At 39.0% G+C, this 26,247-nt stretch overlaps 2 protein-coding genes across 4 annotated transcripts in view; one reads left to right on the top strand and one right to left on the bottom strand.

Annotated features, from left to right (window-relative positions):
* The window catches only part of SMPD3 (sphingomyelin phosphodiesterase 3), a 139,816-nt gene that overhangs the window by 107,542 nt on the left and 6,027 nt on the right, over positions 1 to 26,247 (top strand). For all 3 annotated transcript variants that reach the window (XM_026102097.2, XM_026102096.2, XM_026102095.2), the window contains exons 3-7: positions 4,964 to 5,039; positions 13,918 to 14,073; positions 18,619 to 18,708; positions 20,094 to 20,157; positions 25,669 to 25,831. In XM_026102097.2, the coding sequence (XP_025957882.1) occupies positions 4,964 to 5,039; positions 13,918 to 14,073; positions 18,619 to 18,708; positions 20,094 to 20,157; positions 25,669 to 25,831 (549 nt within the window). The remainder of the gene's footprint in view (positions 1 to 4,963; positions 5,040 to 13,917; positions 14,074 to 18,618; positions 18,709 to 20,093; positions 20,158 to 25,668; positions 25,832 to 26,247) is intronic.
* The window catches only part of PRMT7 (protein arginine methyltransferase 7), a 67,222-nt gene continuing 41,970 nt past the window's right edge, over positions 996 to 26,247 (bottom strand). The window contains exons 22-28 of the transcript XR_010391365.1: positions 20,431 to 20,541; positions 18,272 to 18,354; positions 17,429 to 17,553; positions 9,667 to 9,778; positions 6,312 to 6,463; positions 5,024 to 5,155; positions 996 to 2,388 (exon numbers count right to left, since the gene is read on the bottom strand). The gene's annotated coding sequence lies outside the window, so the exon portion shown is untranslated. The remainder of the gene's footprint in view (positions 2,389 to 5,023; positions 5,156 to 6,311; positions 6,464 to 9,666; positions 9,779 to 17,428; positions 17,554 to 18,271; positions 18,355 to 20,430; positions 20,542 to 26,247) is intronic.

Here is a 26,247-nt window from a genome sequence, read left to right as displayed (position 1 = left end):
GGCCTTCTCCTTTATGGAAGAAAGCCTCTTTTTCACTTGTGATGACATTTTCAACAGCTGACAAGATGTAGTAGTTTGGTGGTGTAACAAGGATCAGAATCTGCTCCTGACCCTTACACTTCCAAACGTTTGACTAGTTTGATTACTTAACCTTGCAAATGGGGTGCGAATTGGAATATATTTTGCATGTTTCAGCATAATACTGAAAAATACTGATTTTATTTCTGTCAACTTAAAATTACATAATTAGGACATTTTATTAAACCATGGATATGTTCTCTCAATTTTAATTTTACCTCTCGATAGTAGCAGAGTTTAATAGGATACTACATACGACCTTTTTTTTGGTAACGATAGTTCTATTTTAAAAGATAGGAAACGTATAAATATAGTTAGATATTAGTGTATTATAAATTTCTGTAGGCATAGAAAAGTGGTCCATGACATCCCTAAAAAGCACGATGATTTTGCAAAGCAGTATCTGGAGCAGTTTCTTATAGAAGTGTAATTCAATGAATCCGTTATGCTGCTGACCTACTAATGTCCAACAGTTGAGATGAACTTAAGCTGATGATGAACTAGCTATTCTGGCTTGCTTGCTTATGCCTATTTTCTTTGTAAATATGGAGTTAGAAGTTTCTTCTGTATTAAGCAGTAAGCATCAGAAATATGTTATACTGGCGAAGTGCTGACCACACAGATAGGTTTGGTGGAAGTGGAGTCTTTCTGCCCAGAGCCACGTTGCAGGTGGAAGTGGCGGCTCGGTGCTGGGCTCCTGCAGGGCTGCCCAGCGAGCCGGCCCGACCCAGGCACCGCAGCGCGCCCCAGCCCTGCAAGCGGGGCAGGCTGAAAGGAGCTGCAGCATTTGGCCACACAAAGCAGTGGTTTTTGTGCAGAACTACAGGGCTTGTGATACTCAGGAGGTCAAATAGTTTCCCTGTCTGCACATCTCATGCTGCTTGTCCATCTGTGAAATATCAAATTAGACTGAATAATCAGATTTTGCTTACTATTTTATTTCAGACCATATTTAATATACTACTACTTCTCTTGTAGCCTGGAATTGACTTGACAGCATCAAGGATATTTATTTTTTCTCTTGGTACTTGTCACAGTATTTCCTCCATCATAACCATTAAGAGGCTCAAAAGGCCTCTGCTAGGTGGTTTACGTTATTACAGCCACTTAAAAAAATGAAAATATCGAAAGTTGGAGGAAATATGGAATCTGGGAGAAGAGCTGCTTTGGATGTACTTCCATGCTGGCACTTGCCACAGGAATTCTAATTATGTTAATGTCTTGGGCTCTCACTTTGGCACTTTTTTTCTTTTTTAAGAGTATAAAAGCACCTTTCCCTTCTCCCCTCAGCGGTGTGTAAAGCAGCCGCTGTTCCCAGCGAATGTGGGGCTCTGTCTCCCTGTGGTGGCGGTCCCAGGGGTGCTGGCTGTGCCTCCCACAGCCACAGGCAGTGGCAGTCGCTCTGTCTTCTAGGCCGTTTCTTGCAATTCTCTGAGAGCTCTAGATCCCAAGTCGCTTTCAGTATAAATATGTACACACACACGCACACTGTATGATTTGTATTTATTCATGATTAACGGGTGTGAGTGTGATCCTGTGTTTAAATTGGTCTATGAATATGAGGCCTTGTCAGGCACTCCATTAAGGCTGCATAGGAAAGTCTAAAGCCAGTCTGTGTTGACTTCTCTTTCTCAACTGACTATAAATTATAGTCTGATGTTCAGCCTTTAGACTTAAATCTTTTATGTGTTTTGGACAGTGAAAATGATTTCATCTGCTTTAGGCAATACGAGGACTGTAAGAAGCACGTTCTTGCTGTAAGACAGAAAACTTTATGTGCAGTGTTGTCTTTTCAGTGTGGTTATGGTAGATGGCATTGCAAGATGTACAGCATGCATGTTTTCTCTCCTCAGCAGGAGGCATTGCAAATTTGTAAATTGGTGGACACTTACAATATACAATTTTTGGTGTTGAAGTGAAAATCTCATTTTAAGTTATGTAAGCTTGGAAAATATAATTCATATATTCACCTGCTTGCCTTAGAGAGTAGAGGATTTAAATTAATGGTGTCTCACTTTTCTATTGGAACTGCATATGCTGGATAAGAAAGTAGAGAGGACACTCTGTAAATTCACTTACGACACTGTAACGTATTCAGACTAAGGCAGCCTGAGGGTGGAAGCAAGAGGCCCTCGTAGCCAAGCTCCTGCAGGAGTCAGTAACAGCATCCAGCAGACTGTCACACCCTTTGAGACTTTGCTAGCCATCTTGTGAGCTCAGGAGAATCCTCTGGCTCAGGGGTAGGTCTGCAAGTGACGTGCGTATTTTTCCCTGTCGTCTTCTCCCTTCAGCCTCCCTGGAGGAGATTAACTGTATGGGAACAACAATAGGAACACCATCAATATCCATCTGGAAAACTGTCTAGAAGAGGATTGAACAGACGGAGCGCAGAGTAATGCAAGATGGTTACTACGAACTCCTAGCTGGAACAAAAAATGAAAGTTAACAAGGCATCGCTGAGTACAAATGACTTCTAAATTCACTTACTGCAAAGCCTACTTTCCAGTTCTAAAATGAATCAGATGTTTCTTGGATAGCTGAAAAACAAGAAAACCAACCAAGCTGGCAGGATTCTGTCTGTATAAAATGCAGTCTTGCTTTTTATTTAAAGGGTGTCGGGTGAAATTGAGCCTAGCTTTATGAAGAAGAGTCATACAAGAGTCATCAGCACATCTATGGTTTTGTTTCCTGAGCCCTAGATAAAACTTTCCTCTGTGGGCATTTTCTTTAGTAGTCTGTGCAGCGTGTTACTGTAATGTTGTCAGCAGGAAAACCATGCACTCAAACCAGTTTCCTGCCTCAATCATTGAAGTCCAAATACTGATCCTCAGATCATGGAGGATTTTGGTTTCAGGGAGTATATCTTTTAGTATGTTAATTTCTGTACTGAATTTTAAACCTTTTGCACTTCTCAAGTGACATTTTTGGTACATTTCTGTTAGCTTCCATTTCTTCTGAGGGGCCCGTATTCCCTTCCAGATAGCTGGCAGAACTTAAGTAGGAAACTGCTCTAGGAAGATTGCAAAACTAGCATAGCTCTGTCTCCTCCTTTGTAATAGGATGATATAATGTGCTCACACTGCATGTATGCTCTGCTGAGTGTTATTTATATCTACTGTTGGTGACAATTTTCCCAAGTTAAGTGGGATTCAACTGATCTTAGCCATCTAAAAGTGAGGTGTCTGGTCTCAGGTAGGTGTCTTGGCTCTTTTTATAGTCAGCGGAGAAAAATGGGCCCTTCTCAAGGACAAATCATCACATTCCTATACAGGTTTTTATTTTAGAGGGGTGAATCACTGTCTGTAAAGGTCTGTCTTATATTGATTATGGAGGAACTAAAAGCACTCAAGCTGGAACATGGGAAATTCCAGTGAGATATTCTAATTAAATAAGAGGTGATCAAATATTGCAACAGGGGCCTAGAGAGGTTGTGAAATCTCCATCCTTTGACTGGACAAGGTCCTGAGCAACCTGATCTAATCGGACCTGTTTTGAGCAGGGGTTTAGACTAGGTGACCTCCAGAGGTCCTTTCCAACCTTACTGTAGGGTGCTCCGACTCACTTGCATCACGTGCCTTATGTTAGAGACATGGGTGTCAGTTCGACCATAAATGTGCTTGTGTATGGGTGTCAGTTCGACCATAAATGTGCTTGTGTATAAGGGCCTTGCAGTAGTATGTAGATTGCATCACCCTGCCGAAAACTTCCCAGGTACTTTGGCAGGAGGCGTGCGGCATGATGACGAGATGGACGCTCCGCGTCAGTGGGATGTGGCGCAGATTCCCACCTCTCTTTACAGTACGGGGCTCAGTCTGGTGTTTCTATAATAGAAAATGCTTCTGCAAGAACAAACTGAAAACAATCTTTATATCTCCCTGACCACCATCATAAAATATGAGGGACGCTGTCGTCTTAATAGTTTTTTTTTTTTTTTTTAATTTTTAGTTCATCACCATTGCTATGCAGCTGCTAAAGGTCTTAACTGCCAAAAGCTTAAATAAAATCAAGACCCTAAAGCAGAATTTGATTCTAATTTGCTTGTGTGTCCACCAGCAAATCTGTTTTAAAAAGGCAACAGTATATCATATACATGAGGAATTATACTACATCGTGTTTATAGTAGCATGTGTAGAGATTCAAGTGTGATTCTCAATGGGCTTCCCTGGAAGCCCTGCCTCTTCTGTGCCATCCGTAAGAGCAGGGGGCGCATGTCATATTTTAATCTGGTTGACAGACATGGAGGCTGCTGCTGTGAAATTGTGCAGTTAAAGATCATAAACACTTCACTAACACATCGCAAAAATCCCTAACACCTCTTCTGAATAATTTAAAACCTCTATCAAAATCCAAAAGCTGCAAGGGAATAGAGTAAACATCATCAAAACCAATATTCATTTCATGTTTTTCTGTTTTTTTGCTTTTGCTTCTTTCCCTCAGAGTCACTGGGCATTTTTTCCTTCTGCATTATAGTCTTGCACAGAAACCTAGAATTTGACTGCTCATAATATTAGCATCATGTGGCACTTCAGCATGAGTCTGTAATCTTGCATGTGAACAAGCAGAGCTGGGATAAAAAGGGCGCAAAACAACTGGGGACAGACAACCAGTGGGACTGGGAAGAGTCAAATTTTTGTGCGTTGCAGTTCAAAATGGAAACTTTGAAGCAGTGGTGATCAGGAAGGAGTTAGCATATTGACAAGCCAGTGGGACCCTGGTAAGCCAAAGTGTGCTGATGGGGTGTCTCTTGAGTTGTGTGCTTAAAATGGAGCTAGATGGAAAGAATGGCTAAAAAGGCCAATACTGTGCACAAACGCTGCACGGTAGGGGTTGGCAGTGGAGTTGTGTGAGCTCTCCTATTAATGATCTTTCTATTTCTTCCTTCCAGGTGCAAGTGGGAAGTACACCTCAGGACCAAAGAATTGTAGGATATATTTCCTGTACTCACTTGCAAGCTCTTGCAGGTATTGTCCTGATTTGCTTCTCTTAGTTTTTCACTTTCTCTAGGTCTCTGCTGAGGTTCCTGTGCACAAGTAGCAAGCATTGCTCCTCCAGTATTTCTGACAAAGTGCAGGGTGCACTGCAAATAGCCATGAAATAGAAAGGAAAGAAGGGTAGGCAGATATATCACAAATCTGCACTTTTTCAGTCTCACAGTAATTAAGCATTATAAGAAACAGAAAAAAAAAACCTTGAGAACTCTTCTTCCCTTTGCTCCCTCTTAACTAAATAGCATTACTTTAGCAAATACATTACTACCATCCTTAGTCATATCCTAAAAGAATAAATGTCAACAGCATTTATCCACCCATACTATGAATGTCACCACGTAATCTAAAATGTCTCTGTATGTAACTAGGGAATTATCAGAAGAAATAAGTTGGGACAGTTTTTCCAGCAGAAATCAGTGGCAGAAGTAAGCCCAAATTATCTCACCTGCCAATTTCATACATAAATTTTTAGGAAGTTAATATGCTCATTTAAAATTTTTGCTGGTCATGTTTTAAAAATAGTTCCACTATTGTATTTACTAAAGCATGAAGAAGCATATGCTCTGTGTGTTTTATTTCATGAAATAATATTTTCCAAGATTCTTTTAGACAAGCTAAATAAAATACAAAAAACTTAGAAAAGTATGGAAGATTTAGTTTTGTTTTAAATTTTCACTGAATTATCTTTAAAAAGAATGTGGACGTATTCTCTAATAGCACGTTTCTGTGTCTGTGAGATGCATGGATTCCACCACTTCCCCTAACATGGATGGAATTTCATATTAGTTCTCTATCTGTCAGGTTGTGGCTAGGCCCGTTCCTCCTCGACTATCTTATGAACTTTTATGACCTTGTTTTATGATAGTATCTCAACACTTAGCTCTCCTTTTAATGTTAGTCCTCAGTACAAGACTTGAGTGAAGAAGGCCACTACGGAACAGTAGCCTTATCTGCATTTTACAAGCCAGGTCTGGGAAGGCAGGAAAGGGAAAAGTTAGTAACATAGTGGTTTTATTTTGTTTCATTTTTCAGTGTTCTCATGCATACATGAGAACACTGAATCAAGAAACTTTTCTATTTTAGCTGTTGGCCTGAGCACTCATCAATTAAAAATGACAAATAGTTGAAATTTGCATGCATGCGTATGGAAAATTTTCCACGCATCTCCTCTTTCTTTTGCATCAAAAGTATCAGTTCTAGACTTTCAGTAGATGGTATAATGAAGTAAAAGGCAAACCTACAAACCTTTACTTCTGTATAAGATCAGAAATTAATTTAGACAGAGGTCTGTATATCTTTAGTATTACTTGTTGTGGCTACGATTCTTGTGTTCACGATAGCTGGAGCGCAGAATGTAGCCCTTCTAGACTGCTTGAAGACAGTATGGACGCTGCAGACTAAGGCAAGACAGAAACATATTATAAATGTTAGAACTTTGAACCTGGGTTTCAAAGCATGTCTACATTAACCCAGTCAGACAACTAGCATACATTTTACTTTGTCAGTGCTTCAGCTGCAGGGAGACAGATTGGAACAAAACTGCCGGTCCCTCAAGTACATTAGAGAGACTGGATAGTTTTAAAAAAGATTCATGATTTTTTCAGCTACATTTTAACAATGTAACATCCTATATTTTTAACTCTGGAATTATGCTAATGTACTGTGAGATTGCTGTTGAGGAGCTGAGATTTGTTGCTGTTCTAGTTTAGGTTATAAACCTCAGTTTTTAGTCCTGCTCCTTTTTACTACCTAGTCATGTATTCTCAGCTAGTCTCTGATAACCACACTGTGAAGTCCATAAAATATTAAAAAGGAAGGGAAATAATGTTCTATTCTCAAAGTCAGTCCAAAGCTTCTCCAAGGGTAAAACGCAACCTTTCATCTTCCTACTTATATTCTTCTATAAGTATTCTTACTTATATTCACACTTTTAGGGTTCTCTAGTTCAAGCTACATTCAAACAGAGCAGACATGGACTTAAGAGTCTAAATGTGCTTTGATAAATCATATTAGTTTATGTAATGAAATGGAAAACTAAAGTTCATAACAGTTTGGCAGAGCTGTGCTTTCTGATTTGTATCATCTGATTCAAAACATTTCACACATTTAAAAAAATTGTCCAAAAAACAGTTCAACCATATAAAGATGTGGTAAAAACAAGCACAGTTTAAAAGGTTAACCATTTAAATCATCTTGTCACACATGGCTGAGTGTAATTTGGCTCCCCTTTTGGATACACAGACTTACACTTGACGGTTCTGATAATTACATGAACACAGAAGGAAGGGATCCAACTGCTTATGGTCGATAAAGAACTGCTTTTGTAAGAGATGTGCTGGCTAAACATTGTTCTGAGCAGTTACTATTTTTTTTAGAGCTGACATGCACCTTCAATAAAATTTTAGAATTAGATGTAAATTACCTGCTTAATTCTGTACCTATTATACAATGTTGCTATGAAGCAGCTCCTCATTTCCACTGTGGAAATAGCTGCATTTCGGTGACAAATGAAGGGATCCTGTAATGAGACTTGAATGTAATTATTTTCCGGGGGGCCGTTAAGTTTATATGGTTCTTTTATGTCTTTCAATTAGTCAGTGATTAATGTTCTGAGCAGGTTTTGCTGCCTAGAATCCATCTACCTCCCAAGTCCCCTTAAGTCATGCCTTTGAGAGACCCCCACAAAACTATTCTAACAGAATAAGCCTCAAACTGTTCCAGCCCAGGTCCAGATGATGTAGCATGCTGGACACTATCCCCTAAGCTCCTTCATGGCTTCTGTTTTTTTCTTTTTTCTTTTTTTCTTTTTTTTAATGGGGGGTAAATCTCAGGTTGCACAAGCCCACATACAGAGTAAGCAGAATTCAGCTCAAGATTGAGAGGGATCCCTCAGCATTTGAAATCCTGACTGTGCCATTCAGGACTATCGCATGTTAAATATCCCCAGGCAGTGATTCTACATATGTTTCTGAAATAGCAAAGCTGGCTTCTCCACACCATGGCAGTCTGTCCTGCCCTTGCCCTGTCCTCAGTTGTGCTAACACAGCTGTTCTAGTGTTGCACTGGACTGGAGAGCTGATCTAGCTGAAAAGTAATCTGGCAGAATAAAAAGGGTGTGGTGTGGTTTTTTCTTTTCTTTTTTTTTTTTCTTTTTTTCTTTAGCCTATCCTGGCCCATGTAGGGGTCTGCTTAAGCTGCTGCTGGATTCTTGTGTTGTGACCTGGAAACTGTGTTTCTTTTTAACGAGGCCTTGCATCGTGCACTTTACATCCCTTTTCTGCTTATCAAACCGAGATTCCCCTGCTTATGTATCCCATAGCTCTTCTCAGTGCTGAGATCTCCAGTTTTAAAAACTGCTGGATTTCTTCCTTTCCAGCCTCTGACCAGGCCCGTCAGCTGCTTTATTCAACAACCTTAGTTTTCCTTCTGTTAGCACCTTTCTTCCCTATAGATAAACCAAACAGTCCTCCTCAGCATATAGTACCTACCTGCATTTCTAACTAAAGACAAGATTTGACTTAGGCATTTCCAAACTCAGCGAAAAGGGGCAGCTATGATTATCCTAACATGAACAAAGATGCAGTATTTATTGATGCTGGCTGAGGTTTGCCACACTACTCTTTCATCCTTCCATGTTAAATTTGAAGCTGAAGGGAACTTGCAAAGAACTTGAAAATGCTGATTGCAGGAACCAGTCACAACACAATTACTTGCATTTTTCCAGACCAGTTATTGAGGGGGGAAAAATACTGCAGAGCAATTAGTACAAATCTGTATTCTCTGGTTAATCATTGGTGGCAGTCGATCAGATCAGTGATTCCATCTGAACACTTAATTGGAGGTGAATGCTGGAGGAAAAAGATGGTGAACATTATAGCTGAGAGTTACTACCTACCTATGGTGAACGTTATAGTTGAGAGCTACTCCCTAGTTCCCTTCACTTCATATTTACAGATGCTATTTCATTTCAGCAATAGGCAGTTTATGAAACGTCTCCTCCACTGATTGTTCTGGATTCAGGTTTGGCTTCTCCTCTACTTAGGTGTCTGATTAGTTCAGTTATCTCCAAAGTCATTATCACTGGGACCTGGTAAATCTGAGCCTCACTCTTTTGCTTCTAAATATACAGCACCTGTTATGTAGCTGCTGGAAGCTGGACAGCATTAGTTCAATAGTAATCTCAGAAAATAGTTACATTCAAGTTGCATTAAATGATTTCTTCATCTGTCCTTGAACTGTAGCTCACTACATTGCACACACTCCATTTAGTGTGCTGAAGTGTAATTGCTTCTATGACCTCTAGTGGAGAGAGCCAGAGATGCCAGACTATCACAGGTTCTACGCTTTTTCTACAAAGAAATAAAAATTGTCTGTTTCTAGAGCTTCAAAGTTCCTATTTTCCTGTAGTCCTGAGGTTACCCAGTGTACAGTGCTGCTACAGCCAAAAGCTCAGGATTCTTGCCAAGTGAGATGTATGCCACTATGTCGTTAATGCTTTTCCAATAATGGCAATGCATGTTACAAGACACGGTTCTCAGTAACACATTTTTTTGCCTGTCTTTTTTTTCTCTCAAGAGTTTTCCGCTTCTGAGAATTTTACCTTTGTGTATTTCAGTTAAGTGGGTTTGCTGCATTCTTCACACTGATCTGCTTCAGGTTGCTGCCCGAGTTTCCTGTCCTCATAAGTAATTGCTCCACTGTTGTATCACTCACTGTAGTGAAGGCATGTTAGATACTTTACAGAAAACACAAACAAAATCTTGACAATTCAGGGATGGAAAGGCCCATCTTAGACATTTAAGCAATTCATATAATCCAGGCTTTGCGGAGAGGAAGATTAGTTACTGTGTTCTTGTCAGAAGACCCCAGGCTAAAAGTTGGGTCAAGAAGAAAGTACTGGCCTAAGGAGCTGAGATAGGGTAGAAAGATTCAGATGCTGCAGAAAGATCAGGGTCCAGTACGACCTTCACTGAAAATCTGAATGAGCTGCAGCATGAATGAGAGAGCTGGGACTGTTCAGCCTCAAGAAGAGAAGGCTCAGAGGGGACCTTCCTGATGTGTATAAACAGCTGATGGGAGAGTGTAAGAGGGAGGCAGGTTATTCTCAGTGGTGCCCAGTGAAAGGATAAGAGACTATGGGCACAGACTGAAATGCAAGGAATTCCATTTAAACATAAGAAAAAATGTTTTTACTATAAGGGTGATTGAAATCTGGAACAGGTTGCCTGGAGACGTTGTGGAGTCTCCCTCCATGGAGATGTCCAAAACTCAACAGTCCTGGGCAAGTTGTTCTAGGTCACCCTGCCTTGAGCAGGGAGGTTGGACTACGTGATCTTCAGAAGCCCTTTCCAACCTCAGCTGTTCTGTGATTCCATAATTTCATCTGTGTCTTTAGTTAAGCAGAATGTGTATGTCAGTCATGCACACGTTTCGTGGTTAGTATCACCTGCTCCAGGCTGTAATTTATTCCATATGACCTATTTCTTGTGCTTTTGTCTAGCTACATCTTAAATGTAGGGCTCTTTCTTGTGGTGTGGAGTGTATCAGTATGTTTGCTAAGCAGCTTTTATTAACATGTGAAGTGCAGTTCTGCACTTTATTTGCACTGTGGTAGCAAGGGATGTTCCCAAGAATATATTAGACTGGATTTCTGTCAAGCTGTGTGATTAGGGTATCAGCTAAAACTGATGTATAGGTAACTAGAAACTGTAGATCAGGGAGTAGTTTCAAAAAGGACTTGTACTAGCTTGTATATTACAGCCCAAATGGTAAAGATTTGTCAGGAATAACGGATGAGTGGAAGAAAAAAACCAGATTATTTGCCAGTGGAATTAAATGTCTAAGGAGATGAGTCAGTGTCAGGTTGTATTTAAAGCTCTCTCTCTCTCTCTCTCTCTCTCTCGCTCTCTCTCTCTCTCTCTCTCTCCCTCCCTCCCCCCCAGTCATGTTTTTTTCAGTATTTAATTATTGAGGATTGTATCAAGTCATGTTTAGTTGAACATTTCTGATACACTTCGTATTTAACTGGTACTACCTCCCCCGATATTCTTGAAAATCCAACCCGTCACAGGGTAAGAGTGGTAGGAAAGTGAAGCTGTAATGCCTGAACTTTCTTTCTGTGCGCTAAGGCATTAGTGTGCCCCAGAGTTCACGTTTTAAAAGTCTACAAAGAGTGCTGATGACAGCCCCAACTGAGAGGAGCGACAAACAAGCTATGAGGAAAAATCTGAAATCTAGCCCATTACATCCAGTGCAGCCTGTTTTAAAAATAAGGTGGCTTAGAAGAAACTGTTGCTGTCAGCCAGCCTGTTCTCAGGATTACCAATCCTACCTTTCAGTTCTTGCATTCTTCAGTTGGAAGATACTGTTAGTATTTACATTATTTGTTAATCACTTTAATATGAGATAAGCTGAATTCAACCAACTGTCTTGTTTAGAAATATCCAGAATTTGAACTTGTGTTGTCTAGTCTGTGGTCTATTAACTGACATAGCTTCCAGTCTTATGATGCTGAATCCGCAAGGACGTAGTTTTCTATCCTACTGTAGCTCAAAACTAGCATTCAATTTGAATTTTTTTTTCCTTTAATCTCTCAGGGAGGTTATTAAATGAGGGAAGTATTACTACTGTTGTCTCATTCTGGTCCCATTTGTGCGGGTAGATGATACTTTCAAGAAGAGCTTCATCCCTTCAAAATTATGTAAAGGATGCTTAAATAGTCTAGGTGAGCAGAAGCCTTCTAAAAAGTACCTGTCTGATACTTTAACCACCTAAGTGTCATTGAAAATCTGCCTTCATAATCTGTAGGGTATAATCAGTAAACAATAATTTCTCTTTCTGTTTCTTTCCTGTAAAAAATCAGTACTTTGAAATGATAACTGACTTACTATAGATTTTTATGAATAGGCAAAGAAAGTATTTTGTATGTGCAGAGTTAAATATTCACCATCTCCATAGTCAGTGGCCACTGAAAGAAGCTTTAGACATACATAACTATGACGTTTTTGATTTTTTAACACCTTTTTAATAGCTATCACAAAGTAGTAAGGTTAATATAAAATTTTAGTCAGAATAACTGATTTGAGGCTTGCTGTTTTTTTTCCGATTGTGGTATTTAAAAACAAATCTTTATTTCATTTTGAAGAAAAGTAATGTTGTTCTGACTTTACATTTATTACTCCAAGTTTGAAACAAAATTATAATTGTTTATTATTGAGAGTGAAAACAGAGAATAAAAGGAAAGGAAGGATGAAATAGTAAACAATTATTTCTAAAATGTGTCTCTTTCTGCTGCTTTCCCCCATAGCAAGCTTTTACTGGCTCTCTTAGAATAATTACAGCAATTAATTTTTTCCTCAGACTTATTGTCACCTAATCTGCTTGAAATCAGGTATGTTTCGTTGCTGTAATTAAAGAGCTGTTTTATATGTCAGATGGCTTCACAAACTAAAAAATATTTAGTAACCAATCAATCTCAACCCTTTCATATAACCCTTTTAAAACTGGGGCACATACTTAGCATCTGTAGCCTAGTATAACTTCCCAAAACTGGCAAAAAGGGATCTGGTTCTTTCTTTCTGAAGTACCGCCTACTTAAATCTGTGTCATATATGTACACCTTTAAAAATATGGAAATACTTCCAGTTTAAGCATTCTTACTTGAACATGAATATAACCCTTCCTCGTGTAGATTACTAAAGTACGAGCAAGCTGAACAAGGAAGTTTTTCATTTTTACAAATTAGAAAGGAAACAAAGAAAGATCAAGCCCAAGAACATACTGCCCAGTTTTGGCATAAGTAGGATTTTAACTCTGAACTCCTAATTATAAATCTAATGCAGACCTTCCTCCTCTTGTGGCTAAAAACGTCACCATTTTGGTTGGCTCTCTGGGGCACAGGTGACTTGTCTTTTTATTTCTTTAGAAGTGCCTAGTATGATTCCAGAAGGAGATACTTAAAGCATCAAAAAGCGTGATTCCTAATGAAGTTTAAAATTAACTATGCGTTATATACTTAGTATGCTATTATCCACACCATTGCTTAGCAACTAATATGACTATATTTTATTTCATTAGAGACATAAAATCTATAAATTATTCCAGATGTTTAAACAACTACAATGGAAGTTCACCCTTCCATATTAATTTTTCAACTGCTTGCTTTCAAAATTTTGACTTTTTTGCCAAAGCATTAACTAAGACTTTTAATGACTTTATCTGCTCATTCTTTATCATGTATCCCATGGAAAAAAACTGGTTAAAGCCACAGAACAAAAGACATTTTCATATGTGTATACAGCCACAAGTGTGGTATTTCATATATTGAAAGCTGGATTTTCACCTTGTTTTTTCTAAGTATTTTTAATATAGTAATTTTATAAAGCAAATGCCTCCACATGCAGCTGAGGCCACACAAGGCTAACATACAACTTAAGTCTCTTGTAAGTCTGACTTGAAGGGCTTAAGGTCTGTACTACAACCTTGTACAGACTGTACTGTGTTGCATGTGCTAAGTGGTTTAAAAAAAGGTGGGGGGCAGGGGGAAGAATTCCTTTAATTTTTTTGCCTGCATCTTCCCCATTAAGGGTGTACCTTTGATGGGTGAGGAAAGAGAAAATGAGACTGGAGTAGCTCTGTGATATTTTTATTTATGTCATCCTAGTTTGCTTTAATCTCTACATCCTCTGAATTAAACAGATGAGATTTGGACTCAGCTCTGCAGAGATATCTAGGACCAACACGCAGACCAATGGCCCCGGTGATTTTGCTGGATGCACACAGGCATACAGCATTCTGAGTACCAAACTCTAAAATGAAATCTTACTCCTTGGTATTTCTTTGTGTGCTGCAGGAGATACTACTGTTCGATGTGAGCAACTGGATATGCTTCAAGATTGGCTGTCTGAATTCAGAAAATCTACCTCCTCCTCCAGCACAGCCAATCCAGAGGAGCTGGTGGCTTTTGATGTAATCTGTGGAGATCTCAACTTCGATAACTGCTCCTCTGGTAAGACAAGCTTTTCCTTTTCCTTGTGTGTACCTACTCTGACAAGTAATGGAACAGTTCTTGGGTTTCTTCCTCTTGTGGGTTACAACAGTATGCTAAGCTGTGCCTGACTTTTGCAGCCATGCATATGGAAAGATTAATTGCTTCTGAAGCCTCTAAAATAGGGACAAGGCCTGAGATGAGCCAGGGAGAGTAACTCACACTTATGAACTCGGCGTAGTTATTAAGCAGGCTGTATTTTAAGGCACAAAGGGCAATACTTTGTGACTTGCAGTAGTAAAAACAGAGAGAGATCCAGTGGTCTAGTTTTACTTGAGTTGTTTAGATGTGCTCTGGGACACCTATTGTCTAGAATTTTAGTTACTAATAAAGGGAGTATGTGTTACGGGATTTTTGTGGGGGGAAAAGCAGTAAAATCATGCAGTTAAAACATTTGGTAGTTCATATATACATACAGAAGAGCCTAATGCTGTAGAGAACTAAACATTGTCATATCAATTACAGAAAAAAATGAACTGTGGTGGTGTGACTTTAGATTTTTAAAAAATATTTTAATATTTTTTTCCATATTTCAATGCTGAGGGCACCATAAAACAAAATTAACAGCTAGTAAGTTAACAGCCTAACTGCCAGCACAGAGTGCAAAGCGTAGTGTTTGTATATCCTCTCTGCCTTCCTCACTGGCTACAGTTCAGGCATCCAGTAGAGCTCTTGCTGGCTGTAGACAATGGCAATGGACTCCGCTATTTCAGAGCTGGCCAAAGCGCAGAGGTGCCCTGTGGCTCACCTCCCCCCGGCTGATGGGTAAAAGGCCTTTTGCATGATGGGGCCAAACCTGAACCACGGAAATAAAGAGCACGAGCTAGGTACAGCGAAGGGAGGGTTTCATCACAGGGATTTCATCTGCGCTGTGTTACCAAGGAGACGTGCTGATTACAGATGAGCTCAAATTAAAATTGAGATTCAGCAATTCAGACCACTTGAGTTTGTGGGTTAACAGTTTGTGGATGGTGCGTGTGAACAGCATCTAGTGTGAATTCAGTAGCGTTCATAAGAAGCCTAGTTAATTTAGTGAGGCTGAGAGCATCAACTCTACTAAAACAAACCAACCAACCCACAAAAAACAGGCCTTAGCTGATCTCAAAATAACTGGTATTATCTAATCTCATGACTTCTATCAGACACTTGAAAGGGAAGACTTTCCTGAAGTAGGAGAAATGCTTAGCTGGGTGGAAAAGACCACCAACCCAAAACACAGCTATTCTGTTGCTTGTTTTTAGCTCATGTATACAAGAAGTAAACCTACTGCAACTATCTCATCCAAAGCAAACTCAGAATGGCCAGAGAATGAGCTATCAAGTGCTCTGACTGCTTGAAGAATCCATTATGCACTGTAGAGATGAGTAATAAGTAGTATTGACTACAGAACACTGTAGTGAAACAAAATTTATTATGATGAAATACAAGGGTAGTAGTGGTAGTGAATTTTTAAAGAAGGAAGGAATAAACCTAGTCAGAAGCAGATCTCCAGCTAGCCAAGTTGCTACGTGGGCAGGTTAGAGAGGTAATTTCAGCAGTCCTGATGAATGGAGACAGAAGCTTGGGGATACTGAATGGACATAACTGCTGCCCTTTGACTGTTTCACCTGTAACATTGTTGGATGGAGTCTCAGATGGATGGAGTGGCCTCAGGCAAAGACGTGCATCAAGGGAATAAGCAATCTGCTGCATACGAAAGAGGAGACTGCCCAGGCAGCTCATGGCAGTCTGCAGAACGTGCGAGTGATCTAGGCTATGCAGCACAAGGAGAGAAAGACACACAAGAGCGAAGCAGTAAGATGGAACATATGGTGAGCATTCTCTACCTGAGAAGTCTTGGCACTCTGACCGGTATCCTGCACAAGCAGTACAGAATACAGTGTAGTTAGAATGCTATTGTGACTGGTCTTTCTAAGGCAAAAGAGAAAGCAACTATCTGCTTTTGCAAACAATAGTTATAACCTTTGCAACTATAACTTAAGAGGATTAAAAAGTAGGTTATAAAAAACCATTTTATTTTCATCATCTCTGTAGCTCATTTACTTTTCTCCCCTTTAAAATTCACTCAGCCTGGAAATGGAAATTAAGCTGGCTATTTCTTTTTTTTTTTTTTAGTTGTAGATTAGTTTGTTTCCTATGCTCTAAGCAAGAGTAATGCTTTGTTCTAAAGCTGTCTCCTCCCTTTTCTTAAATTATGTTTTGCTTTACAGAGACATTTGTTAGCATTGCAAATAACAGAATGCTTTTACAGTAATTTTTTTTTTATAATAATCAGCTTTCTGTAATTCTGTATAGTTTTCTGTATTCTTTCCTGTTCCACTGACTGACATAGCAGATTTTTTTTTTTTTTTGGTACCAGTGACTATAAAGTTTTCAAAGATCTCCAGGCTTTTATGAGTGATCTTATGCTTAGGATAAATTTTCTGCAACTCAGTTGTCCCGCAGTGTTAGAGAGCATTATCTCAACATTAGTAAAGTGAATTCTCATTTATCAGGCCCATTATTAGAAAGTTGTCTTTAATGTCAGGTTGCTGTGGATTGACTCATGTAAAATGCTTTTCTATTTTTAAACCTTAAAGCATAAGATAAAAAGCCTTCTAGTCACATGGGTTAAGTTCATTTTATGAGCTGTGACTTTTAACTATCATTGCCATAGTAGTGAATTAATCATGACAAGATTTTAATCTGTCTTGTCTTGGAGGGAAGTTTTATACACGTATCCTATAACAAGGGAAAATTCGGAGAAATGAAAATTGCACAGATTTCTCTGTGTAGTTTACTATAAACACTAAACAAATCAGTCGGCTGTTCGGACGGAAAGCAAAATTCTCTGCGTTGCATACCTGGAAGATCTGGGCAAGTCAGTCCTCTCTCAACCTCTGTCAAAGCTTCAAGATACCCTGGTAGATTTATTTTTCAATCTCCTTGTGATTATGAGGATCTTCTCAAGAGCAAGAGCTAGTTGCAGATGGGGGGGGAGACAAACCTGGAATCATGCTATGAGGCAGATCAGCTGCTGTGCATGCAGTAACTGAGGAACAATCAGCTGTATTAATGACTATTAATGACAGAACAGCAAAAGTGCTTACAGCAATGGATGTTTAATATTACTGTACTCCACATTACCATTTGTGTTCCTCTTCCTTGTTAACAGGGAGAGGCTAACAGCTTTATCACTCGGGAAGAACACTGTTTTGCAGAAGGAGGTCTGATTTGCTTCCTAAAGTGTGCTTAGCCGCATTCTGTCTAAGATAACCAGGCCACGGTTCAAAGTTTTGTTTCTAACTTTAGAGGAGTCCATTTCAAGCATACTTACAGATTCTGTTGCCTTGACAATAGACAGAGACAAATAGCAGCAGCAGCTCCAAGCACAGGTGAATATTCCAGTGATCCCAAGAGAAAACTTGAACTGCTGCTAAGAAATGTTGGCAGTGTAAAGGGCTGCAATGAAGAAAGGAGTTATTGGGGATATTGCCTTTCTCTTTGCCATTTAAAAAAAATGAAATTGTAGCAGTTGGTATTTTCAGGTTCCGATTGTGCTTACTCCTAGGTATAATGATCACTATCTTGAACAGCATGCACAGAAGAACTTGCTTATGTTGTTCGTTGCCTGAAATTCAGGATATCTGTTAAATTAAATAATCTCAGGACTTAGGTGCACTGTATGTCTTTGAATACATAAAACACAGTACCAAACAGAGATTAATCTGAAAACTGAGGGGTTATGCTGATTATGTTTAGGACTGCTTTATGCTGTAGATACTATCCCAATGAAATTATTGATTGCCTGTCTTTCTCTTAACTATTATAATTTGAAAAGCATTCAGTGAATTCTTCTGAAGCAAGTAAAGCACAAGCTTTTGACTTGAAGCTTACTGAGATGTATGTATACACCAGTAAATAGCCATATAAATTGCTATTATGAAGTCAGTTCAGTTCTCCATTGTCTGATCTTGACAAATGTTTTGTATTAGCGTACATAATGCAATGTGAATGTGACGATAAGGAAGTATGCAAGAAAACGTTCACTTCAGTTTACTGTTAAAAGCTATTGAAAAATGTCTCTCTTAAATAAAGCTCTGTAGGAAAGCACAGTTTGTAGCAAACGTTTTGCTGGAATTTCTGGTTAAGACAAGATACTGCCGTGCAGTGAACGTACCAAACTAGTTCAAATCAGTCTGCCTGCCAGGCTGGTGAGGATTAGGAAATTATGTGCATTCTCTTCTTCCTCATGCCTTCTTTCTAGATTAAAAAAGCAAACAAAACAAAGGTTTTTGCCTATTTGCAATGTGAAACACAGAAATACTGAAGCCCTAAAGGCTGTTCTTGCCCTCTTTGTCTAAGAACACTATAGAAAATACATAAAACATAATGCTCACTTCTTCTTGACCAAAAGAACACTAGCTGAAGCAGCAGAATAGGAAGGCAGACTTGCCTTTTCTGAAACACTGTTCACGAGTTTACGACATGTAGCCCATTTCCCTTTTCTTTGTTCTTTCCCTGCAGAGGACAAGCTGGAGCAACAGCATTCTCTGTTTACACACTATAAAGACCCATGTCGAATTGGTCCTGGGGAGGATAAACCATGGGCAATCGGTAAGGTCTTCTCTAACTATCAGTATGTGAACATAACTCATTCTCATCTGTCACAGACGCAGCATCTGTAGGCAGCAGGTAGAGCAGCTAACGAGCAGTAACAATGTGGTGGAGACTGAATATTTACAAGTGGTATTTCTCTAACGTAGTAATGTATAGTTTGTAAGCCTCAGCAGTGTTTTGTTAAATTATAATTAAGATCCAAATACAGATCTCAAACCTCAGTCCACATTCTGGAATGGAAGGTGGCACTTAGGCATCAAGCTACTTGAAATGCCTTCACGCACCCATTCTACTTTAAAATCATCCGTAGGTTACTTTGCAAAAAAACACAGCCGAATTACTGTTCCTGTACTTTCTGCATATAATGAAAGCCTGCAGCTTTTGATCAGAATGTTCCATTTGGTGTTATGTAAGTGCTGTAAGGGAGGATGTAACAAAGCAATTGAACAACACTAGGAACTCCTAGGGTTCATCTTATAAAAGCTGTCATGGAACTCAGGGATAGTCATTTGTGGTGCAACTCAGTTGAACTCAGTGAAGTTTTAGACCAGGAATTAGCTTTTCTCTAGAGTGGGCAATTATAACCAAAGATACTAAAGTGAAGATGGAACTGTTTCATAATGTGGCTGTATTCGCTCGTAGCAGAAAACAAAATATCAGAGAAGTTGTGACTGAGAAACTGAAAGTATGAAAGTATGGTGGCACCATTTGGGAGATGACAGTAGAAAGGTTTGGATAGAGGAGTTGCTCGTAAAGACTAGGCAAAGGTTGCTCATCTAGACTGTAGGCAGCAAACAGGCCTGTTCCCTGTCACCAGAAGCTTTTCGCTTTTGCTAATCTCTTATACACATAGACTTAAAATGGGCTGCAAGAAAAAACAAACTTGGGCCAAGAATTATTAAGGAATAAGAGACAGCATACAGAGTACAGCAAGGAGAAGAAACAGGAAATGTTGAAGGTCAAGTTTAGACCAGAATATCTGTCAGGAAAACATTAAGAGACTCAGGTAGGGACTGCACTGTGGGCAAAATGGAACAGAAGATATACGGAGGGAGACAGAAGAAGAAAAGCTGAGGTACTGAAGTCAAGTATCCTTATCCCCTGTGCTAAAAGAAATTGTTTTACTACATTTATTCTGAAAAGGGAGAATCTATTAGACTGAAAGCATCACTTAGTCAAGTGTGAGATGCAGTCCCTATAAGAAGGATAACTGTTGTGCATGGATATTACTTGTGTTCAGGAGCAAGTGAACAAAAAATGCACAGTCAGAAGAGTCCCCTCTCCCCAACATTTATGCTGTCTTCACACAGCTGTAACTACTTCTGAGGGGGCAAGTAGCAGGAGGTATGCTGAGACGGTCATATTTCCCTCTCTGTTCACAGGTACCTTGTTGGATCCCGAAGGACTGTATGATGAAGAAGTGTGCACTCCAGATAATCTGCAGAAGTATGCATTCCCTACTCCTCACGCACACTTTAGACCATTCCTTTAAAAGCCAGTTCACTGCTTGCTATTTAACATTTCACAATGTTAATGACAGTGTTTTATGGCCTATAAGATGTGTTTACTCAGTTCAGTACATCTAGGGACTTGCGGTAGAGAGAAAAAGGGGAGGAAAAGTGTCTGCTTCTCAAAATCTATTAGAATCAGCTTTAGTGAGTGAATTTTTGATAAAAGCAATTGCAGTCAGTGCCTTTATATCTCTAGAGATGGTTCTACCTGGACAGGCCCATAGGAATAGGACAAGCAACTCCAAGCGCTACCAGAAAGGGTACGCCAACAGCTTGTTTGAAGATCTCTCTGCAAGGAGCCAGCCCTCTGGTCCTGGCACTGTCAGGGAGAGCAACAGAAAGAAATGCAGTTTTCTTCAAATTAAAAAAAAAAAACCATGAAAGGTTTAAGCCACCACCCCAATCCAACAACCACTTACTCATGCTAGAAGGCTTGCAGAATTCAATATACATAAAGAAGCAAAATCACAAATACAGAGAGGAATAAAATAGCATATCAAACAACTAGGAATAATACTGCTGAGTATCTTTCAGTGATACTAATCCATCATTGCTTTCAAAATTTTGATAGAAACAGAAATCTTTGGTGTGATTTAGTGGACTTATGACAAATGCAAAAGAAATCTCATCTTGCAGAAGTCCTAAGGTAAACTTCCTGAAGTCCAATATCATTTGTTAAATAATATGCCAATGAAGAGATATTGATAAGCTTTGTACATTGCAGAGCAGTGTTTAGTGACCTTAGCAGTGCTAAGTTTCTGCACACCTTTTCCTCAAAGGCTAGTTTAATAGACTAAATATGTTATTATCATGACTAACTATAAAGGATGTTCTACCTTTTGATTATCAAAATATACTAGAGAGGTAAAGATGTTTGAATTAATGATTCTGCATTTGCACATAGCTATACAGATAGTTCGTTCCGCACACGTAATGGAAATGATATATTTACGTAAGCACAGTTGTTTATCTTGGCATTTTAACTCACTAAGAAACGCAATGCAGTGTATGGTATAGATTTACCCTTAGTTGAATACATTAGGTAAAGCTAACCCTTAATGTCGTCTTTGTATCAGTTTTGAGCGAAGAAATTGAGTAAATTTCTAGACCTAAGGTCTAGGTTTAGTTTATATTTAAAAAAAAAAGAGTTTTTTGGAGGAAGTCACGCTTTGCACATTCAAGAACCTGCAAAATTTCCAGGCGTTTCTATTCACATGTTGAAAACATGAATTTAGTACATGTGAAAGGGATTTTCGGAAGCAGAAGTAAGGTAATTTGGCCTCTACAATCAAGTTTGCAAATGCAAATCTGCATGTGGGTGTAACATTCTATTTTATGATTCCAAGAGCAGGCTCAGAGCTCTTAAACAGTTTTTTTTTTTTTCTTCAAGCAGCCTTTTGAGACCATCTGTCATCAAATTAGTTTGGAGATACTTTGTTTTGTTCCCTGAAGAGTTACTTGTATTCAGCAATTAAGTTCCACTGATACACATGTGACTGATAGATAAATAGCCATTAGATGACCCCTAGAGATTTATAGTATTACTTAAGCTCCGTACGTATGGCACCTCAGTATGAGATACAACTGGAAAATATTCTTGAATTTTGGTAACAGAATATATATAATGCTTTTTGCCTACTAAGAGTAGCTTTCCATTTTCTGCAATATGTGATAATTCTCTTAATGGATCTAAAAAACCCTCTACTTAACAGGAATTTCCACCAGCTTTGTATTCAGATCTTCAGGGAAACAGAGATCTGCATGTTTAAGTTACTTAGAAGTGCTTTTATATTTAAGAAACCATCGCCCTGACAAGAGACAGAGAGTCTCTCCTCACATCTTTGTACGGGACTGGTTAATATAATCGTAAAAATTGCAGTGAAATTCAACATCATTAATGAAATCTGGGCTTTAAAACTGCCCAAGCATTTTTATAAACGTCTTTCCTAACACAGATAAATGAAGTGCCTGGAGACTATAAAATGCTATTGACAGCATAGAAGCTGTGGAGCACTGTGCAGCTAACAAATATCATTTATTTACACAGCAAAACAGGGTACAGCCTAAAACTGATCCATTCTGAAAATTTTCAATAATAAATCTTGATCAAGTTCTAAAGCCATTTAAAATGCACATTTATATCAGCAATAGGCAGCAACGTAAGCTACCCAGACAATTATTTCTTCATCAGCACTTTTCTGTAGTTTATAAATAAAATTAAGCAGTTCACATTATTAAACTAATAGGTCCATGAAAGCAGTAGCACAACTAGTTCTTTACTATTTCTTTCATGTTAAGAACCGCATACATAAAACATCAGACTAGTACAATACACTTGGTACAAATAATAAGCAAGTCGTTTATAAGCATGGAACAATTAAGGTAGACATAACAACCTGGGCCTTGCCACAGTGCTGGATGCTACCCAGGCTTCTGCTCAGAGAGGCTTCAGGAAATGCACACAAATAATCTTGCCTCACAAAGGTGAATTTCACCCTCGTGAAAGCACTGGCTTAAGCAATTTTAGTATCTAAGCCCTGAATGGATTCTGGAACAGAACACCAAATTACAGCACAGCTAAGAAATGGGATTTAAGTCCAGAGTTTTCCAGATTCGAGAAGCCCCGTCTCCAGGGCTGTGGTTGGAAAGACTGGCTCATGATTCCGGAACAGCAGTAAAAAAAGGTCTTCAACTCCTCTGGCTCCCTCAAGTTTTAGGATGAGGGAATAAGTTTTGCATTATGGTTCTCTTAGACATACTGCTCTTCATGCTCCTTTGTTCACTGCAGCTATGGTCAGTATTCCCAATCTAAGCTGATCAGCCAAAGAGCTGCATGACAGAGCTTTCATACTTTAACTTTGGAGTTACTCAGGACTTTAAATCTTTCCAGGAAAAAAGTCAGTTAAAATTACTTTTTATCCTTCCCACCTTTGTGCCCTAGGAATTAGAGCAATTATTCTGACAAGATTGAAGCTTTATGATTTTGTTTTATGGCTCAGTCATTAGTTATGTTCACTTAAATTGTTAGCACCTGACTGTTAGCATGGCATAGCCAGAGGGTTGGTACTTGTCTCTACTTCCTGTAGAGATAAACAGCAGACCACTGTGTATAAAGCGATACAACTTTTAGTCAGAAACTGATGCACACACATTTACAATTCATTTTTCCCTATGTATTTGAAATTAACATTTCTCTTCCATGAGCCTTTGTGCAGGTTAAGTAAATACCTGATATTCACAGAATTTTAAAAGACTAGAATTGAAGCTAAAGCAAATTCACCTTTTAAATTCATGCACGATTTTTTGCAGTAGTACTCTAGCTCTAATCAGCAGTTTCATCTACTGTGTTACTTAACTGGCTTTGCCAAATATAAATACTATTTTCAAGAGAGGTTAGTTTCCAAGAGTTTGCTTCCTTGAATCTAGAAAGAAAACTTCATGAAGTGAATCACTTGCAATAGCTCTCCGTAGAATGAACAGTTCAGCTTGCAAAGGGGGTGCAGACAGTAAGCTAATATAACTTAAGTTATAAGGTGACAGTCTAAAACTGAATAATACATAGACGGAAGCTTACTTTTATAAACTGGCTACAATAAACTGTAAGAACCTTCAATATTTCATTAAGTCCACAGGGGTTAAAGAAGTTCTGATTAAATAACCAACTATAACTTTGTCATAGTTGTCATTTAAAAGCAAAAAGTACTACTTTTATGCATCAGTTAACCAAAACTTACAGATTCTAACATTAATTAGACCCCTTCAGCTGTAGCAAGTGCTGTGTCCCCCCCGCCCTTACCTCCATCCTTCCAAAGCAACAAAATTTGTCAGAGAAACCATTCTGATCTCAAACCTCAGAACACGTCACAGAAGTTCAGTGCATGTCTCTTATTTTTCCTTCATTCTGTACTCCCACATGCATGCACAAAAAAAGTTCCCGACCCTATAAAAAACATCCAAAGTCAATTTTAACATCTGGGTGATCAAAATATCTTATTTTTTTCCAAGGTGAAATTAGAGGCTTTGTACCTGCTAGGACCCAAGTTCATGGCTCAGTGTTTCTCCTGCAACAGTTGATGATGTAGCTTAATGGCGTAATCAACTCTTACAAGGGAAACCACAGAACCTTGAGCTCAGGTTCTGGCAGGTAAGTAAAGAAAAATGATTTTCAGGGAGTTAGTTTTGAAAATCATTCATTTCTGTATTTTGACCCAGATACCAAAACCACAACCAAATTTGTCCCTCTCTGCATGCATAAGTTATCAGGCAAAACTGCTATGATTGTACTTGATATTAACTGTTTGCCTAATACCCTACATGTGCAGTTACACATCCTACTGCGTGCAGATTCTACTTTTGCATGCACAATTGTGTACGTGCTGTCTTTAGCACCACACTGGTAGATCTTTTAAATGGAATACAAGAAGGTAAAACAAGCGTCCTTTTTGAATCCAACAGCATAACAACACAAAAACATAGAATTATTATAAAGTAGAGTGAATGGGACCATTAATGGGTCATTAAGTCCAATGTCCTGTTCAAAGCACAGCTAACTTCAAAGTTAGATTAAGTTGCTCAGAACCTTAATAGTCCTTTGTATAACATCTACTCTTAAGATTTAAGTAGCCAAACTGTAAACCCTTTCATGGCAGAGGGGCAGCTTATTAGCCTGAACAAAGACTGGTACCTAGAAAACTGAATCTTAATGGTTACTTCTGTATATGGTCTTGGGCTGGGTAATCTCTATGCAACGGGGGCACAGTACTAACCCCTTCCCCACACTTGCCAAGCAAGTTCATCTCTGTAGAAGAGTTTGAAGATATTGTCATTATACAGAAATCAAACTCATTGGCTGTCAAGATTAGTGAAGTAAGAGCTTGAGACAAAGTGATCAGGTGCAGAGGCTCACTCAAAACCAAACACCACATGCCCAGGTACACACTTTCCAAAAACCATTGTACTCATCCATATCCTTTCTGTAAAGGTGTCTGTCTAATTTCAGAAGGAGTTGCACTGATCAGAATGGACAGGTTTGTATCGAAGTACATAAATTTGTTCTAAAGTAATCCATGAAACAGTTTCCCCCATTGCCAGATACAGAAATACTGGAAATCAACCGAGGGGAGGCTAACCTGGGCTGCAACATACTGCAGAGAGCAGGCAGGCCAGATCCTTCTCTCAGATGTTTGCTCTCCTGGCTACAAGGGCTGGTACCCAGGCCCACTGTACAGCATCAGTGATGACAAAGCCACCATCAGCAGGTTAGCACAGTTGACACAGCCTCGTGTTGAAAAACACAGCTGGGAGAAGATGTGCTTCACACTGCAGTTCTATCAGTTCTTTTGGATGGGCATTACCCTTACTGGGATTTTGGAGAGAAGCTAGCATAATGTACAACAGGAAAAAACGAGCAAACATTTAATGCGCTTGGTTTTTTTTTGTGAAATAGGGTGCTGGAAAGTGAAGAAGGAAGGAAAGGCTACTTAGTCTTTCCCACCAGCAAGAACCATAGTTCCAGTCAAAAGGGGAGGAAGGCATCATTGAAAGGCAATGGGAGGAGAATTGACTATATGCTTTATACAGAAGAAGGTCTCTACCTGGAATGGAAAGTGGTGAGTTTCACAAGAAAAAGAGCCATAACTCACAGAACAAACTGTCTACATGACACAGTAGCCTCTTCTGTTTGGGTTAAAAAGAGAACTTGCTGCTTTAGTATGTTCTACTTCTTGCATGCCTGACTTTGCATACATAAAATTGTTTTATATAATAGATGGAGTTTAGGTGATTCTGGTAGCAGCGCTTGTGGATATGCTGCCCTTCAAAACAGAAAACAAACAAACAAAAATCTTGTTTCTGTTCTTTAAAGTTTTACCAGATGAACTGTTTTGGCTGATGCTTTCCATGCCAGCAGTTTTTTTTATTTACGTATTTTAAAGTCTCATAAAAAGCTTCTAGCTCATTTTAAAGCTGTGTAACTGTATTGTTAAAAAGCTCCCTGCTCAGAAAAGCTACTGCAAGTATGTGTAGT

Source organism: Dromaius novaehollandiae, chromosome 13, assembly GCF_036370855.1.
Source record: "Dromaius novaehollandiae isolate bDroNov1 chromosome 13, bDroNov1.hap1, whole genome shotgun sequence".
NCBI lineage: Eukaryota > Metazoa > Chordata > Aves > Casuariiformes > Dromaiidae > Dromaius > Dromaius novaehollandiae.
Note: the sequence above shows the minus strand (reverse complement) of the source record. Positions and strands in the feature narration are given on the sequence as shown.